Source organism: Chenopodium album, chromosome 8 (assembly GCF_948465745.1).
Source record: "Chenopodium album chromosome 8, dcCheAlbu1.1, whole genome shotgun sequence".
Classification (NCBI taxonomy): Eukaryota; Viridiplantae; Streptophyta; class Magnoliopsida; order Caryophyllales; family Amaranthaceae; genus Chenopodium; species Chenopodium album.
Window position 1 is genome coordinate 10,039,101 of NC_137841.1, and position 18,483 is coordinate 10,057,583.

An 18,483-nucleotide genomic window follows, 5' to 3' on the forward strand; every position below is an offset into this window, starting at 1 on the left:
ATAAATAAACTAATTTTTTTTTTTGGTTTTAGTATAGAATAGGAGTACTTAAATAATTAACTAATTTTTTTAACAAAGATAAAAATAACAACAATACTTGAACTTGAGATATTTTTTGTGTTTTTTTTTTTTATTTTTATTTTTATAGGAATTGGAGATAATAACAATACTTAAAATAACAACTTAATTATATGATGCTTTTTATCAGCTAATAACTTAAAAATAAAGCTAAATTAGAAAGATTTTAACTATAGCAAAATATCCGAGGAGAATTTTTTAGAGAGAATGTTTAGAGAGAGAATTTGTAGGAAATTTTTTATGTCCCAAAATGAGAAAATTAGGGGGGTATTTATAGGAAAATAAAGGGGTTAATTTGTAAATAAAAAAAAGTAAATAAAATATAATTTAGGGATTATTTTGGTAAATATCAAGATTTTGGTAATAATGAGAATCTTGATATTAAATTCTCTCGTTTTATATGTAACAAACTACTTAATTTGTTTTGCAACACTTAAACTGATAAAATAAAGAAAACTGTAATAAAATCAACTCTAATATTCATATAATAAAAAGGTTCTAAAATGCCATGGTATTACAAATAAAAATGAAAATATATGACCAAGTCATATCACAACTCAAAAATAATACTCACATGGTATATGATAACAGAGTGCCTAAATTTATTTAGCGACTATTATACTCACCAAGGTACTAAAACAACTCTTATAAAATAAATATCAGCTCTGAGATGTCAACTATGAAAGTTACACAAAGACATTAGGTTACAATACTAGTAGGTTGGACATAATATTTCAGAGTTTATTTAAATAAGTAAAAAAAAAAAAAAACCCATGCCCTTATTAGATAGTACATATAAATTTACCCAAGAACATCTAAACATACGACAAAACCTTATAAACACGAGCATTTCAAATAATAACCCTTACTAAAAGTATAAAGTAAGGTAAATCATATAAAATCATAAGATTGACATAGTCAAAGTGAAAATACACCATGTAAAATCATACAATATTAAGTCATACGACATAAATTTAAGGTAGTTAAGGGTAAAATATATTCCCTTAACTGACCTTTAAAAAAAGATGAACTCTTATCTTGCCTCACTCTACTAAAACACAAATTTATACTTATCATAGTCGTAAAAAAAAGATAAAAGATACAAAACTAGATTAAAACAACAGGAAAACAAATAAAACTAAAGACCAAATTCATGTTGGCAACGCAAATTAAAGTAACGGAAAATACTATTTAAATAGTGTCAAATAGTGTTTTGAATAGGATATGCAATATGTGATGTGTATGAAATCCAACTGTCCCAATTAGCGTCAGATAAATATTGATACAATTGATCCAATATTAAAATTTATTGGATCCAATATTAACTGCGGGGGATAAAAAAAGGTAACGTTATTTCACTATTGACAATGTTCCTCAAAATTGACGAAAGGATATAAAAACTAGACTGAAATAAACAAGTCATAAAAAAAAAAAAAAAAACAAAAACGAAACTACCACCAAAAGAAAAGATGCCAGAAACATAATTCCACTATCGAAGTGGATGAATGAATGCAACAAGGTGATAATTCGCAGCAACATGATCCTAAAATAACGCAAAACATACTATTCATCTAAAGTTACGCGTAAAAACCATACACAATTATAAACAATTATACATATGTATCCCTCTTTTACTCTCGTCCATACAACACCTAGATAAATATCGACGGGTTTGGTCCAAACTTGTATTTATCGGAACAAGTATTAACTGTGGAATAAAAAAAGACAATGACATTTTAACAAGTGTATATAAAAGGGGATCCCTTTTGCACTACAACATGTAGTACCTATTTAGGTGTGGGAATGTTTGTCATTTCCCTACATTGGTTGGGCATGTGTCTTTAGAGTACGTAGCGGACTTTATTGGTAAACTGGTCATATAATAGGGTATTGCACAAATCGGAAAAATCACTAGATAAAATTAAAAAAAAAAAAATACTCCAACAATCTAAGTTAACATACGAATATACTTATTATAATCTAAAGGAGTAAACAATGCTTGTTTATAAAGAAAATGATATATTCCCCTGGCGAGACAAACAATATTGTACTTTATACTATACGATTATTATACATATACGTATAAAAATATGATTTAAAATACCTACTTTTTACTATAAAAAGAAATTACCCTTATCCAAAATCTCCACGCATCACCACTTAATTATTATCTTCTTCCATCTTCCTTTTTACTCGAAAAAACCAAATAAAAACCACCATTAAACTCGACCACCATGTTTCAAGAAAACCAGAAAGATCATCATGTCTTCACCTTAACTACCACAAAAATGGGAAAAAGTAACACATAATATAGAACTGTTAAGTTGAATAAGCGTTCTCCAGAAATATATAGAACGCCTTTGATAGAAAACTGTGTTATAAGTTAAATCAAATGGAACACCTTTTTTATTAAACCGTTCTATTTGATTTTACTATAGAAAAGTAAAATAAAATATTGAATTTGACTTTATATTATAGGATGGTGTTATGAGATGAGCGTTCTATTTGGTTTTAGTAATAAAAAAACACAGTGGGCGCGTAGATTCCCGCGAGGCCAAATATTTAGTTTTGGTAAAAAATTAACTCTAACTAAAATAAAGCCTATTGCATTTTACCAAAAGGGAAAAAAAAGGCTAAAATAATAATAATAAAAAAAAAGAGTAAAAACCCTCTGACATTGAAACTCCAAAACTTCCTCTCCACCTCCACGACTCCACCTCCATAACTGCAATTCTTCTCCACCGTTTATCCGCCGGCTGTCGCTTCTCCGATCCCTTCCAATTCATCAATAGGCGCTTCTCATCTCAGAAACATAGAAGCCAGGTTCGTAATTTTTAGTATGATTTTATTTTACAAATACGAACCCTATGTTATTGGCATGTTAATTAGTTTACGATTAGCGATTTTTGAGATGATATTATTGGAATTCTTGCTGTTAAACAATGAATTATGAGCATTAGTTCCATTTATTTCTGATTTTCGGCATTATTCATGTATTTATCGAGGGTGATTCTATTTAATTGCAATTAAAATTGGGTGCATGCATGAATATATTGTGATGAAATCCTTGAATTGATCTGAATTTCGAAATTGAAAATTATGACACTACTCTATTGTATTCGTGTTTTTTGTTTTTATTGAAGTGCTGGAAATCATGTGAAGGAGTATGCCATGAGTAGATAGTAGTCGATTGTACAAGGGACAATACTCTGAACAAACAAATGAGTATACGAAAACTAGATTACCCACTTAATTATAATAAGTTTAGACACTGAGTGTCAATCAAAATTTTTACTAGTAGGAATGAAATTATGAACAAACAAAAAATAATACCAAGTAGATTGTCTTAGATTAAAGAAAAGTAGAAAATAATGAAACTCATATATAGAAAACCCTTGCAGTAGCAATAGTATAAGATGATAAAGTACAACTAAGAACAATAAAGCACTAACTAACTACTCCTAAGTAACGCATCAAACTAATAAAAAAGTAATGGACTATAAATAAAATTAAAATTAAAAAGAGTTTAAATATTGAGGAGGTTACTCTATTTTACAGCACATGAGAGTTTGAATGATAAAATTAACTTTAGTTTTATTGATAAGGACTCAATGTCTTTGAGTGCATATTTATCTTTATTAACATATATTACACATTTTTTATATATAGATTCATGTTTCTCGTTTTATTTTCTAGTGTTTTGAAATGGATAAAAGTTGGATTTCAACCAAAAAACCCGGAGACCCAGAATATGATGCCGGGGTTGTCGAATTTATTAAATTTGCAGTTACGAATAGTGAAGGTCGTGATGTTATTCCTTGTCCTTGCCATATCTGCCATAATCTTAGTTATCACAAGGTTGATGTAATACTTGCTCATTTGAGTAAATGGGAATTTGATCGAACATATACTTGTTGGTATCGCCATGGAGAAAGTAGAGTAGGAACTTCATCAATGGGTGAAAAAATGGATAATTCTAATGTTCATGGTGAATATGAGGGTGATAACTTAGATGACATGATAGATGAATTTGAGGAAAGGGTTGAGAATGATCCTGATGTGACCATTGAGGATTTGATAAGTGATTCCGAGAAGCCCTTATATGGAGGTTGTGACAAGTACACAAGATTGTCTGGTGTACTTAAGTTGTACAATATAAAGGCGGGTCATGGCTGGACAGATTCGAGTTTTAATGCATTACTTGAGTTTTTGATTGACATGCTTCCTCCTGATAATGTTTTACCGAGTTCTACATATGAGGCAAAAATAATATTATGTACAATGGGCTTGCGTTATGATAGAATTCATGCTTGTCCTAATGATTGCATACTGTACCGAAAAGAATATGAATCTCTTAAGAGTTGCCCTCAATGCAATGTCTCAGAGGGAGTTCCAGCTAAGGTGTTACTGTACTTCCCAATTATTCCAAGATTCAAACGTATGTATTCGAATCCTGAAGAGGCAAAGAAATTGACATGGCATGAATTTGGGCGAAGAAAAGATGGATTACTTAGACACCCAGCTGATTCTCCACAATGGAAGTCTATTGATGACAAATGGGATGACTTTGGTCGTGAAGAACGAAACCTCCGCCTTGCATTGTCTACTGATGGAATGAATCCATATGGCTCTCTAAGTAGCACCCGTAGTACTTGGCCAGTTATGTTGGCCATTTACAACTTGCCTCCCTCCTTATGCATGAAAAGAAAATACATAATATTGTCAATGATAATTCCTGGACCAAAACAGCCCGGAAATGATATTTGTGTGTACTTGGCACCTCTCATTGACGATTTGTTATTGTTGTGGGAGAAGGGGGTGGAAGTGTTTGATGCTAACCGAAAAGAATTTTTCAATCTGAGAGCATTATTGTTTTGCACAATCCAAGATTTTCCAGCATATGGTAATCTTTCAGGGTATAGTGTCAAAGGAACCGCTCCTTGCCCTATATGCGAAGACCATTGGAAGGGAGAGTATATGAAAGGATCTAAAAAAACAGTCTACTATGACCATCGCCCATTTCTTCCTTGTGATCATTATTATCGAAGAATGAAAAAGGCTTTTACTGGAAAGCAGGTGTTTGCTAGCCAACCACATGTCTCTTCTAGCCTTGAAGTGTATGAAAAGGTTAAAGACATTCGAATTACATTTGGCAAGTTGAAGAAAAATAAAGATGTTATTCCTAAATAGGGGTACAAGAAGTGTTCGGAATTGTGGCGCCTTCCTTATTGGAGATTTCTCTATGTACGGCATTGTTTAGATGTGATGCACATTGAGAAGAATGTATGTGATAGTCTGATTGGCACTTTATTAGACATTAATGGTAAGACAAAAGATAGTAAAGGTGCTCGGTTAGATTTAGCAAAAATGAAGATAAGAAGTGAGCTTCATGCTATTAAGTCTGGAGACCGTTCATATTTACCTCCTGCTGCGTATACACTATCTAAGAAAGAAAAGACAGAGCTTTGTGCATCCTTAGCTGGGGTAAAAGTGCCTGAGGGTTTTTCTTCTAACATATCATCTCTTGTTTCAATGCAAAATTTGAAACTTGTGGGTCTTAAGTCTCATGATTGTCATGTTTTGATGCAATATCTCCTACCTGTTGCTATTCGTTTTATTTTACCGAAAAATGTGCGATATGCCATTATTAGGTTATGTTCTTTCTTTAATGCAATATATAGTAAAGTCTTTAATCCTAGTGATTTGGAGTCTATGGAAACAGAAATTGTTGTCATTTTATGCCAACTTGAGATGTATTTTCCCCCGGCATTTTTCGATATCATGGTTCATCTACCTATTCACTTGGTTAGATAGATAAAATATTGTGGTCCCGTGCATATGAGAAGTTCATAGCCTTTTGAAAGGCAAATGAAAACATATAAGGGATATGTTAAGAATCTTTCTCGACCAGAAGCTTGTATAGCAGAGAAAATGGTATATGAATTAGCTATTGAATTTAGCGTGGAACTTCTTGGAGATATGAAGACAATAGGGCTTCCAACTGCTTGACACAACGGGCGATTTGATGGTAAAGGGACTATAGGTCGTAGAAACAGTGACTTGTCTCGAGATAAATGGCGTATGGCACACACATATATTCTTCACAATGAAGAGGAAGTTGCACCTTACGTTGAGCGGCATATGAATCTTTTAAGGAGATTAATTCAGAAGGCTAATCCAAAAGCAATAGCTGCTGAACATAACAAATCATTTTCCATCTGGTTCAAGAATGAGGTAATGAGAGAGCTTCAAGTTTCATCAAGTTTGATTTCAGATCGTCTTAAAAGTTTGGCTTATGGACCAGATTTTCAAGCCACTTTTTATTCAGGATATGTCATCAATGGTTGGACTTTTTATACAAAGGATCAAGATTATAAGAGTACTATGCAAAATAGTGGGGTATCTTTAGAAGCAGAAGCAATGCATTTTGCAAGTGCGAAAGACAATCGTCCTGTTTTGTGTAAAATGCAATATTATGGGGTAATTGAAGAAATCTGTGAGTTACATTACTCTGATTTTTCTGTACCCGTGTTCTGTTGTAAATGGGCTGATAACAACAATAATGTTGTCCATGATGACATGGGGCATACTTCAATGAATCTTCACAAGATTGGTCATAAAGAAGATCCTTATATTTTAGCTTGCCAAGCTAAACAAGTTTTCTATGTGACTGATCCACTTGATAAGAGAAGGTCGATTGTTATAGCACCAAGACCTCGATATGCCATTGATGAACATGATGACAATGTTGATTTTGAGGAAAGGCCCGGGTTAAATGATGATGTTGTGAATGATGATGTTGATGCTGATGATTCATTAACATATGTACGCAATGATCACGAAGAAGGGATTTGGGTAAATAACAAAGATGGTAATACTAAAAGACCTCAAAAGCGGCGTCGTAAAGCAAAGTGTCCATAGAAAGCTGGCAAGGCTATGGATGTAGAGGAATTAGAAGATCATTTGTGATAACCTTAACTCTAAACAGAGTTTCGGTTCTTAATTTCTTATATTAGTGCAGTAGCTAGATTATTTGGTGCGTGTACTTAATAGTTATTTTATAATAATCAAGTTTTCATTCTTCCCATAAAAAGTCTTCTAAGAAATTAATGTTTCTTGTAACCAAGTAAAGTTAATATCCTAATGTTGACAGGTAGTGCTATCATGCGTACGTTTCTCTTTCTTTAACTATCTATATTAATTGTGCTTAAACCTCATAAAATTTTCTATTTTCACAGGTTGATGGCAAAAAAGAGAAAGCAAATAAGTTCCTCTCAAGAGACCGCTGAACGTGAGAATCGCAGGGGTCGTACAGTTTGTACGGTAGTTGGAAAAGCAATACAAAATGGCACCAAAATCCCCTTACAATGGAATCATAGGAAATTGCCTTGTGGGGATCATAAAGCTACCTTTGTTACTTACATTGGCGTAGTTGCTCGCCAACGAGTAAGTATCAATTATAGTCACTGGGGAAAACTTCCAAAAGAAGTCATCGATGAAGTTTATAGTTTTATTACGGTAAGAAAGTATGTTGGTTAGCATGCATTAATTTTCACATTTGATTATTGTGCTATTTTATTGTACTAGTCTCGGCAGGGCAACAGAAACTGCACCTTGCCATCCTAGCTGCTGCAGCAGTCTCGGCAGGGCAGCAGTAGCTGCAACCATCCCAGGCCAACTTCAAGAACAATGCATAGAGTTCTTATTTCCAGCACCCTTGTAGCTCTATATGTTTTTCTGTGTTTTGTGTCTGCTGACAGCAAGTTTTCTACGTAAGATAGAGTGTTCAGATTAACACAAAACAAAATCCATTCATTTAATTTGAAGTACCCTATATGGAATCAGCTTCATTCCCTTATCCACTCTAATCAATTTTAGAATCCTCCTTTATACTGGAAGAATTTAAACCATCAGTAATCGGTGATATGTGTCTGATAGTTTCCTCACTTAGCTCTCTTTTTACCATGTCTGATAGTTGTTCATTTTTCATTATATAGTTCTTAATGATGAAATTCATTACGTGTTTATATTGACTTATACAGAAGGCTTTCATAGTACCAGAAGATCGTAGAGGATATGCGCTAAAGCAAGCTTCAAAGAGGTGGAGAGCATTCAAGTTTAGATTAAGGAAGAGTTTATGTATGAATCTGATGAGGAGGGAAATATCACAGATGTGATAATATGGACACCACCTCAATTGTATCCATGGATAACCATAGATGACTGGAAAATGTTCGTTGAAACCTGTACTCATCTTAACTTTAAGGTAATCTTCCAATACTTTACATTAAAGATACAAGTTATTTAAGGTGTAATTGTACACTAACTTTATGTATATCATATGTTAGAAATTAGGTGATGTGAATCGAGATAGGGCTAAAAAAAGGAAGACTTCTTATCGTGGAGGTCGAAAGGGATACTCGTATTATGAGGATGAGATTGTAAGTCCAGAATACTCTATGTTATTATAACAACGAATATAAATAAAATAGTAATTTGTTGTAAATACTGATTTTTCAGGCAAAAGAACTACAAGAACAAGGAGTCCAAGTTGCTGATGTCCCTCGCCATCTGGTTTGGATCAGAGCTCATTCTAGAGAAGAAAAAGGAATTCTGAAATTTGACAGTCCTGCAAATTTGGAAATAGCTCAAGCGATTGTAAGAATTTTAATCTATCTTTAAGTTTGAACTCATACAAATAGAAAATCATGCTAACAAAAACCTTTTTTTATGTCTACTTTAAATTTCAGAAAGCATTGGAGGCTCAACATAACCAAGGAAAAATTAATGCTACGGGTCGAAATGATATATTGGCAAGAGCGTTAAAGACACCTGAGCATGGTGGTTGTGTTAGGGTTGTTGGAGGAGGTGTTACGAACAAGGAATACTTTGGATACAACAAGCCAACACCCCCTAACCAGTTGCAGTCTGAGCTCAAAGAAGTCAAAGCAAAACTGGCCAATGTGACCAACACTCAGACTTTACTAATGTCCTTTATTATGTCTAATTTTCATATGACTCCTGAGCAATTGCATCAACTTCAGCTTGGTAGTTCAAGTACCCATATAGCAGGGGGGTTTGATGGCAACCAAGAATTTTATGGTGGTTCATTTGGTGAATTACTTAACAGTCATGGTTTTAAGGCAACACATTTGGATGTGTCAGGTGATGAGGGTGCCCAATATGCGAGTATGGCCACTCAAGGAGTTCAAGGTTTTAATTTCCAACTTGCCTCAAATCCTCATCATCCTCACCATCATGAGGTATCAACTGAGTTATACCACGTAGCATGGCCAGATCCCAAGCGTGATATTGAGAAAGAGTCTGTGTCTGAAAAATCATTCAATCCAAACCTTGAATCTCAACCTGAACAGTATACTACAAATCAATCTTTCCTCGAGGTAAGTACATTTTATACATGGATTATTTACAAAATTAGGCCATTTTTCTAAAAATATATACCATTTTTCAGTTTTCTTATTGCAATTCGGTCAGTATATATACATAAAACTAATAAAGTGCATAATGGATACAAATGTGTTTATGCATCTAGGGTAACAATGATTGTTCACTGGCAATAGAGCAAGCCAATGGGATACAAATAGTTGCCATTGGACAAGTTTATATAGGAAAGGAATATGAAGTTATCAAGCATCACTTCAAACCCGTACCGAGTGGTCGCTACCGAGTTTGTATTAAGGAAGAAATTTATGCAACTGCACCTTTGCCGTTTCCTGAGGGAAAAATCAGATCAGTTAGTGAAGGAAAGAATCATTTTTTGTTATGGCCAACTCACTTAGTTTTTCCCATAAAGAAGGTAAGATATTGTTTTTTAGCTAAAATATGTTTATATATATTACAAGGATGATACTAAGTTGGTTTTGTTATTGTATTAAACCTAAGGTTGATAAGCAATCTGTAAAAGAGCTCAATACACTTTCTACTCAAATGCCTTCATCACATTCATCATTCACCAAGCGTGTACTTGCTCCTATTGCTCCCGAGGAAAAGCTGAAGTTGACTACTACTTTGATGCGAGTTTGTAGGAAGCTAGCCGTTGAAATGAAAAATGGTGGAAAAACCATACCTATTAAAATACCAAATAGTGTATTTTATAATGAGCAGGATGTTTGCATTGATTATGAAGATATGCGAGATTGGTGCTATCAAAGAATGATTGGAGCAAGTCACATCTCAACTTTTATGATGTAAGTATACTAGTAATTTTAATTTCTAAACCCTTTTTTACCAATTTTTGTTAACTAATTGTTTTAAATTTTGTTTCTAAATATACAAGGCATCTAAGTGAGATGGTCCATGCACAAGGTATCTCAGGAGTTTATGGATTTTGTGATTCTAATTTCATATCACCGCAAACTCCAACGCAAGAAAACGAAGATGATCGATGTGACTATTTGGTTAGGGTATTTGCATGCAATAATGCCCAAAATCGAAATCAAATATTCTTTTCTCCATATACTAACAAGTAAGCTACTTGTTTAATTGAAGTACTCATTTTTCAAGATATTTGATATCATGAATCTTAGGTCCTATGATAACAACACTAATTTTACGTGTAGTTTGCATTGGATGTTAGCGGTGATATGTCCATGGGTTGGATTGGTGCATTGGCTAGATCCAGCTGGTGCAGAATTTCAGCCTCGTCAATTTGCTCGAGATATTATCAATAAGTATATGCTTCTGCAATTTATTTATAATAAATTAATCTTACTAGTTTCTTTAGTTTATTTAATACTCTTCCATAGTTAATATCTAAATGAGTCCTACTTATGAATATAAATAGGGCAATTTTGAGATTCAACTTAGAGTTCCGATCAGAAATAAAGTGGAATAAGAATTCGCTTGTTAAATGGAAAAATATAGAGGTATTTGACCTTTACATTATATATTTTTTTTTGCTCGCATACTTATGTTTTGTATTCGTTGATTATAATTTTTACTATATAATTTGAATTTATTGATGTAATAGTGCCCTCGTCAAGGTTTAGACGTCAATTGTGGATATTATGTTTGCCGTTATATGCTAGAGACAATACAATCCAGAAAGTCATATGTGCCAAACAAGGTATTATTCTTCTTAAAATTATTGTGTATGGTGGTATAATCCATCCATGGTCCTTATATGGTGTTTGAGGAAATTCTTCTGATAGATTAATTGTTTTTGTGATTATTCATAACGTGGAAATTTAAACTTACTGTTTTGTTGATTTCACCATTTTTTTTTCATGAAGTAGTTTAAATGCTAAAGGGTACTGCATTGATCCATCAGACCCTTTTTTTTTTTTTTTTTTTTTTGAAGACTATGCATCAGGCCTTACATAATCAGTGTTGTGGATTTTTTTAACAACTTAGGGCTTGTTTGGCATCAGTTTTGGTTTTCATTTTCCTGTTTTTTTGAAAACCAAAAACCAAAAACAGGAAATAAGAAAAAGGAGTTTCCACTTTTCTGTTGTCAGTTTTCATAATTATCATAATTTTAATAAGTTTATATAATTTTTGATTCATTATGGGACTCATATCATATACTTTTAGAGAACAAAAAACCAAAAAACAGAAAACCACAACAATGCCAAACGAACCCTTAGTTTATTTTATTATTTACTTTTATTACTACATTAGGATTTATTTTTTAACTAACTTAGTTATTATACTTGTAGTATTTTGATAAAGCTCCTGCCACATATTCTCAAAAATTGATTGACGAGGTTCGGGACATGTGGATTACATTTGTTACAAAACATCAACCAATCGAAGATGACGATGATGATCAATGTGAGTTGTAGATGGTTGGACGACTGGTACATTAGTTATATATGTAATTTGGATATAAAATAAAAAATTATAGCAGGTTTTTTTTTTTTTTCCTAGGTAAGAAATTTTCTTGTATACTGGAATGAAATATTTGCCTATGTATTTATTTTGGATCAATATAGCAGTTTTGGGAAAAGTTGTGCCCTCATTTGGTGAAAATCTTATTACGTAAGCTGATGAACAGGTTATTGTAATGCATTGCCTGTAATAATGCATCCAAATTAGCAATAGCTAGCATCTACAAATATCCTAGTAATGCATCAAATAATGGTGCGATTTTATTATTTGTGTTGGTATTTTTAATTCAAAAAAAAAAACAAAAAAATATATATACGCAACTGTGATCTATCATAGGCGATCCTTTTGTGATGTATATTCATAATATTTTAATAATAAAATTATATGTAAAATAGAACAACAATCTATCATAGGCGTAAGAAAATAGACCGTTTAAGTAAGGTAGGCGTTTCCTATTCTATAAAAATAAAAACGCTCATCAATGATCACTGTTCTCTTTTCCTATATTTAATATTATTATATACACAAAAATAAAGCAGGCACCTTTCATAGGCGTTCTATATTTGTATCAATATAAGACGTATCTAGGAGGCGTCTTATAAACCTTATAAGGCACCCTAGTTGAAGTACGCCTCTAAAGCGTTTATATAGCCTATTTTAGGCGTTTATATATATAATTCTTTAAGGAAGACATGAGGATGATAAGGGTGTACTTCATGTTTATTGTGGGTCTAGTGGTCCTCCTAATGGCTGTATTAATTTACCTGCTAATTCACAAGTAAAGGCCGAAAATTTCTTCGGTGAATTAGGGTAAAAGTGCATGTGGTGTTAGCTGTACTTCAATATTTTGTAGTTTAGTAGTTTAGTAGTTTAGAAGTACAAATTGTAACATGTATTTTGGAAATTATGAATAGAAATCATTATTATTACTCGTTTTCTTCGTTTTAAATAATTAAAAAAAAACGTTATTAAGTTTATAAAAACATTTAGCAAATAATAATAATTAATAGTGATAATTACAAAAGTAGGATCAAAATTTGGTGTCTACAGATTGCCCCACATTGATTGAGTTTAAATAAAACGATAATCAATGTTTGAGAAAAGACACAAACTTTTGATGTATGTTTCTGAAAAAAGGAAGGAAAATCCCAATTGATTTTCATTTAAACATTGGCTTGGGTGCAGTTGAAAAACTGGCTGAAAAATAGAGTAAAGTTCTCACTCAATTGCATCAACAAATGTTGGCTTAGGTGCAGTTGAAAAAGTGGCTGAAAAATAGAGTGAAATTCTCACTCAATTGCACACAAATGTTGGCTTGGGTGCAGTTGAAAAACTGGCTGAAAAATAGAGTGAAGTTCTCACTCAATTGCAACACAAATGTTGGCTTGGGTGCAGTTGAAAAAGTGGCTGAAAAATAGAGTGAAATTCTCACTCAATTGCAACACAAATGTTGGCTTGGGTGCAGTTGAAAAACTGGTTGATCCTTGCACTAGTTTAATTTAGACGAATGTTTAAAAAATCAATTTGCACGACCTTAAGGGAATATAACAATCATTCTTGAAAGAACATAGTATATGGATTTCGGATGCAAAAACATCAGGTGGTTTGTACTGAGTTTTCGGAAAAGTAAACTCCATCGACCTTTTCTTCCTGACACCATTTTCACCACCACCCCTATAAAAAGGGAGGTGATATTCATTCTTTCTACACCAAATCAATTCCTTCCTTCTTCTTTCATTCTTTTTAAGCCTTATTTCTTCTCTCCTCAACTTTTCTAAGAAAAAATGAATGCCATGTTTTAAGAAATCAATGAAATCAGTGGAGCTAGAAAGCTCCAACTAAAAGGGGTGGTAGAAAATATTTCTCCACCTCGCCTTTCCCCTTGTACAAGCGTCTTTACCAGAACCATCATCCCTTTCCTATCTATTCAACCTCGGTATGATATGATTCATGTTGCTGTTGAATTTTAGGATGAAGAACGCCATATTTTTCGCTTTGGAGAGACGAAAATGACTCCCCTTATGGAAGAAGTGGAGGGTTTACTAGGTCTTCATAAACGAGGCCGTGTGATTACACCTGCTGACCTAAGGGTAGCTGATGCGTTCATGAGGGATTTGCTAGGTATACCATTAAATATGGAAAGCAATTATCGCTTGCTTGACATTTTAATGTTAGAGAATTTCCTTGAAACTTTCTCTTTACCTCATTGGGAATTTGCCAACAATGAAAATTTCCAAAAGTGCCAAGAAAGAGCTTGCATCCTTTTATTGCTCAGCCTTTTTTTACTCAAGGAATCATTATTTTCCTGTCATGTTCGATGCCTTTCTTTGTTGTCACAGATTGAGTCAGGGAACCGTTTAGGGCCTCTTATCCTAGGGGAACTTATGATTGGGGCTTGACCATCTGAAACAAAATCCAGGGGGTTTTGTTTAAGGGTGTCCAATCGTGCTTCAACTCTGGTTATGTGAGAAATTCAAGCTGTCTAGACCACATATTCAAATTCTTTAGCAAACCAGACATATTCGCGAGAGAGTTTTTTTTTTCCTATATTCCGTCAATGTTGCAACCATGGCACATGGACAGACCTTTTTGCCGCAGCTGGTGTGGAATGGATCATTTCATTTCTCAACATAGATTCTATAACAATTAGCACTAGCAGGCGCAGGGGTGTTCAACTTGCGAGATTGAATTGCGTCACCTTCTATCTTTCTTGGAGATGCTTAAGACAAGCAGGCCAACTCCAACGACTCCTAGAGCTCCATGAGCTCCCAGTGGTACCTTTTACCACCTATGAAATTGGTAATGTTGAATCTCTTAGGGCATCATCTCGTGTATGGCAATTTGCACGAATGCTCCCATCATTTTCAGTTCTTGAAGATAATGTTCAACCGCGTCCTACACAACATGGTTGTTGGAAGACCTCGAGGGTGATGCTTGAATAAATCCTTAGAAGGATTTCCTTATTGTATTTCAATACTTGAACTTGTGTTTCCCTTGTTTGTGTATTTTTTCAATTCCAAAAGAAGAAATCATATCCGAAGGCATTGGTTTTTCGGGTATGGTGTATGTGGTTGTTGTTTTCATGGTTTTTTTTTTTAAAAAAAAAACTATAACCTCGCCAAAATGCGAGAGAGTTTGTGTTATGTTTGAATAAATAAAAAAAACTGTTTGTTTGTTGTAATCATATTTTGTTAAGTATTGACTTGATCATGATCTTTTTAATAATAATGAATATTTCTACATGACCCTTAAGCATGCAATGCAAACATGAATGAAATCTAAACTTTAACATGATACACGTATACCTATCTAAAGCTAGTAAAAGATTCCTGTTTTTTTTTCCTTTTTTTTTTTTTTTTTTTTTTTTTTTTTTTTTTTGCGAATCTCACAAATACGACATTGTACCAATCAAGCATAATACTTTTTCAATTGATCAAGGTTGGTGAAATGAACAAACTCATTTCCATGAAGATCCATCAATTTTACCACTCCCGATGGTGTAAGATGTTTGACCAGAAAGAGACCAGACAAGTTTGGCTTGAACTTTCCACGTGGATAATGTATTGGTGCTCGATTTTCCTTATGTACCAAATCTCCTTCTTGTATATTTCTTTCCCTGAACTTTTTATAAAAAGCCCGAGCAATGCGTTTTTGATAAATTTGAATGTTGTGAAGGGCTTGTAACCTTCGTTCACTTGCTAAAGAAAGCTCATCGTATTGTTCTTTAAACCATTGTTCCTCAAATATCTCGCTTTCACTCATTTTGCGAAGCGATTGAATCTCTGTTTCGATAGGAAGAAGCGGATCCATTCCATATACCAAAGAATATGGAGTAGTCCCAGTTGGTGTTCTAATGGAAATTCTACATCCCCATAGTGCATAGGGAAGTTTATTAGGTCATTCTCTAGCACTGCCTGTCATCTTGGTGATTATCGTCTTGATGTTTTTGTTAGCTGCTTCAACAGCTCCATTGGTCTAAGGACGATATGGCGAATATTGGTGATACTTGATTTTGTACTTCTCAAGGGTTTCTTTAAGTTGGCCTTCGAATTGTGAACCATTGTTAGAGATAATTTCAAAAGGTACCCCATACTGACATATAATGTTGTTGATCACAAATTTTGAAACTTATTTTGCCCCTAGTTTTGAATATGATGATGCCTCCACCCATTTCAAAAAATAATCAACAACAACCAATATATATTAATGCCTGTTCGAAGCTTTCGGATGTATTTGCCCAATGATATCTATGCCCCAGCTAGAAAAGGCCCATGGCAAAGTAAAATTATTCAAGCTAACAGGCGGCATATGATTAAGGTTTGCAAATAGCTGACTTGTTTTGCATGTTCGTACGAAATGGATGCAATCACTTTCTAAGGTGGTCCAATAATACCCTGATCAAAGAATCTTCCGAGCAAGCATTCGTCCATTCATATGAGGCCCACATTCTCCCTTTTGTACTTCTTCCATGATCCTTTGTGTCTGTTCCCCATTGATGCATAATTGCAAGTTTCCATCGAAACTTTTATGATACAACAAACCTTTTATTATTGTGAAATGAGAAGTTTTCAGGATATTCTCCATCAATTAGATACTTCTTAACATCAGTATACCAAGCATCCTCACTATCTTCTTAGGTTAGTAGGGCAGTTGTTGGTTCAAAATTAACCACTGTAATTTATTTTTCTACAATCATTACCGACTGTACCTTCACATCATTGTCCCAAGTCAAATTTACCGCAAGATTTGCCAAAGCATCGCTGAAGCTATTTTGCTCGCGAGGGAGATGTTTGAACTCTATTTCTTCAAAGAATGGGATAAATTGTTGAAGATACTCCGTGTACATTTGTAACCTTTTGTCCCAAACTTTCCAAGCTCCAATATTCTGGGAAATTATGAGATAAGAATCACCGTATACCGTGAGATTTTTTGCACCATCTGCTAATGTTGCTTTGATTCCATAGATACAAGCTTCATATTTAGCTGTGTTATTCGTTGTTGGGAAACTAAGTTTCACAGTGAAGGGAGTATGTACTCCATCAATCAATAATACTCCTGCACCATTGCCCCTCCCGTTAAAGGCTTCATCGAAATACATCTTCCATTGTGACGTACTAAGACAGAAAATATGTTCATCTGGAAAGTCATCATCAAATTCATTACCCGATATAGGTCCATCAGCCAAAACTTCATATATAGCCCTCCCTTTGACATACTTTTGCAATATCGCATGCCATCTTGCTATTCTTTCACTCAAGATTGGCTTCTCAAAAATGTACTCGATTGGATCTAACCTCGAAACCAGATTAGTAGTATGTGCTTGCAAATAATGTCGAAGCTTCTTTGTTGCATAAATAAGGGCAATGCAAGCTCTTTCCAAAGGAGTGTATCTAGTTTCATACTCCAGAAACTTTTTGCTGAGGTAGTAGATAGCTATTTCCTTGTACCCTCTTAGTATTGTGCCAAGAGAGCTCCCATGGTCGTTTATGTGATAGTAAGATATAATATTAAGGGCTGCCCCAGCTTTGGTGGCATTAAAACTAGAGGATTGGAGAGGTATTCTTTCATTGAATCGAATGAAGCCTGACATTTGTCATTCCATTTTGTAGGAACATTTTTCTTAAGTAACTTGAATATAGGTTCACACCGGGTTGTCAATTGTGATATGAACCTACTAATATATTGAATTCCACAAAGAAATCCCCGAATCTCCTTTTCCGTTCTTAGTGGAGGAAGCTCTTGTATGGCCTTTACCTTGTCAGAGTCGACTTTAATTCCGTCTTGACTCACAACGAAGCCCAGAAGTTTTCCCAAAGTTACTCCGAATACACATTTTTGAGGATTCAATCTCAGATTGTACTTCCTAATTCTTTCAAAATATGATTTTAAAGCATCAATGTGTGTCTCACGATCATGACTCTTGACAATCATGTCATCAACATAGACCTCCACAATATCATGGATGAGATCATGCAAAATCGTCGTTGCAGCCCGTTGATAGGTATCCTAGCATTCTTTAATTCGAAGAGCATTGCTTTATTATAAAAGTTTCCCCATGGGGTAATAAAAGAAGTTTTTGACACGTCCTCTTCTGACATGAGTATCTGATTGTACTCTGAGAATCCGTCCATGAATGAGAACATGGCGTATCCGGTAGTGTTATCAACTAGAAGATCAATGTGGGGTAATGGAAAATAGTCTTTCGGTGATGCTGAATTTAAATCCCTGAAATTAATGCACACTTTGACCCTTCCATCCTTTTTAGGCACTTCCACTACATTCGCCAGCCATTCCAGATGCTTGATTGGGTTGATGAAGTTGGCATCAAGCTGCTTTTGAATTTCTTCTTTAACTTTGAGACTAAATTCTAGTTTCATTCTACGAAGCTTTTGTTGCTTTGTCTTGCTATCAGGGTAGAGTGGTATACGATGTTCAGCAATACTACAATCGACACCAGGCATATCAGCATAAGACCATGCAAACACATCCACATATTCTTTAAGTAAAATAATGAATGCATTTGTTCATCAAAGGAAGGGGTCGATCCTATCTTGA

At 34.1% G+C, this 18,483-nt stretch overlaps 3 protein-coding genes across 3 annotated transcripts; 2 read left to right on the forward strand and 1 right to left on the reverse strand.

Annotated features, from left to right (window-relative positions):
- Positions 1-2,702: 2,702 nt before the first annotated feature.
- On the forward strand, positions 2,703-12,136 carry LOC145641711 (uncharacterized). The gene is made up of 14 exons (XM_081692631.1): positions 2,703-2,901; positions 7,317-7,596; positions 8,121-8,344; positions 8,427-8,519; positions 8,599-8,736; positions 8,829-9,479; positions 9,632-9,895; positions 9,982-10,286; positions 10,376-10,564; positions 10,659-10,769; positions 10,883-10,964; positions 11,069-11,164; positions 11,757-11,871; positions 11,968-12,136. The coding sequence occupies exons 3-14, from the start codon at positions 8,216-8,218 to the stop codon at positions 11,994-11,996; spliced, it is 2,202 nt and encodes a 733-aa protein (XP_081548757.1). The 5' UTR covers positions 2,703-2,901; positions 7,317-7,596; positions 8,121-8,215; the 3' UTR covers positions 11,997-12,136.
- LOC145642725 (uncharacterized) lies at positions 3,784-5,268 on the forward strand. The gene has a single exon (XM_081693902.1). The coding sequence runs from the start codon at positions 3,784-3,786 to the stop codon at positions 5,266-5,268; it is 1,485 nt and encodes a 494-aa protein (XP_081550028.1).
- Positions 12,137-15,336: 3,200 nt separating the features above from the next.
- On the reverse strand, positions 15,337-17,518 carry LOC145642726 (uncharacterized). Its single transcript, XM_081693904.1, has 3 exons — positions 16,637-17,518; positions 15,935-16,020; positions 15,337-15,790 (listed from the first exon to the last, which is right to left on the reverse strand). The coding sequence occupies exons 1-3, from the start codon at positions 17,516-17,518 to the stop codon at positions 15,337-15,339; spliced, it is 1,422 nt and encodes a 473-aa protein (XP_081550030.1).
- Between the last annotated feature and the right edge of the window lie 965 nt (positions 17,519-18,483).

Bases quoted from the DNA above. Each gene is read 5' to 3' on its own strand.
- LOC145642726 (XM_081693904.1), bottom strand. From the start codon at position 17,518: ATGTCAGGCTTCATTCGATTCAATGAAAGAATACCTCTCCAATCCTCT. The intron at 16,021-16,636 runs GTACAGTCGGTA...ATTATATGTCAG, and splicing joins CTTGGGACAATGATGTGAAG to TATGGGGTACCTTTTGAAAT. The intron at 15,791-15,934 runs GTATCACCAATA...ATGGGGATGTAG, and splicing joins CTTGAGAAGTACAAAATCAA to AATTTCCATTAGAACACCAA.
- LOC145641711 (XM_081692631.1), top strand. From the start codon at position 8,216: ATGTATGAATCTGATGAGGAGGGAAATATCACAGATGTGATAATATGG. The intron at 10,287-10,375 runs GTAAGTATACTA...TAAATATACAAG, and splicing joins CACATCTCAACTTTTATGAT to GCATCTAAGTGAGATGGTCC. The intron at 10,965-11,068 runs GTATTTGACCTT...TTGATGTAATAG, and splicing joins TTAAATGGAAAAATATAGAG to TGCCCTCGTCAAGGTTTAGA.
- LOC145642725 (XM_081693902.1), top strand. From the start codon at position 3,784: ATGGATAAAAGTTGGATTTCAACCAAAAAACCCGGAGACCCAGAATAT.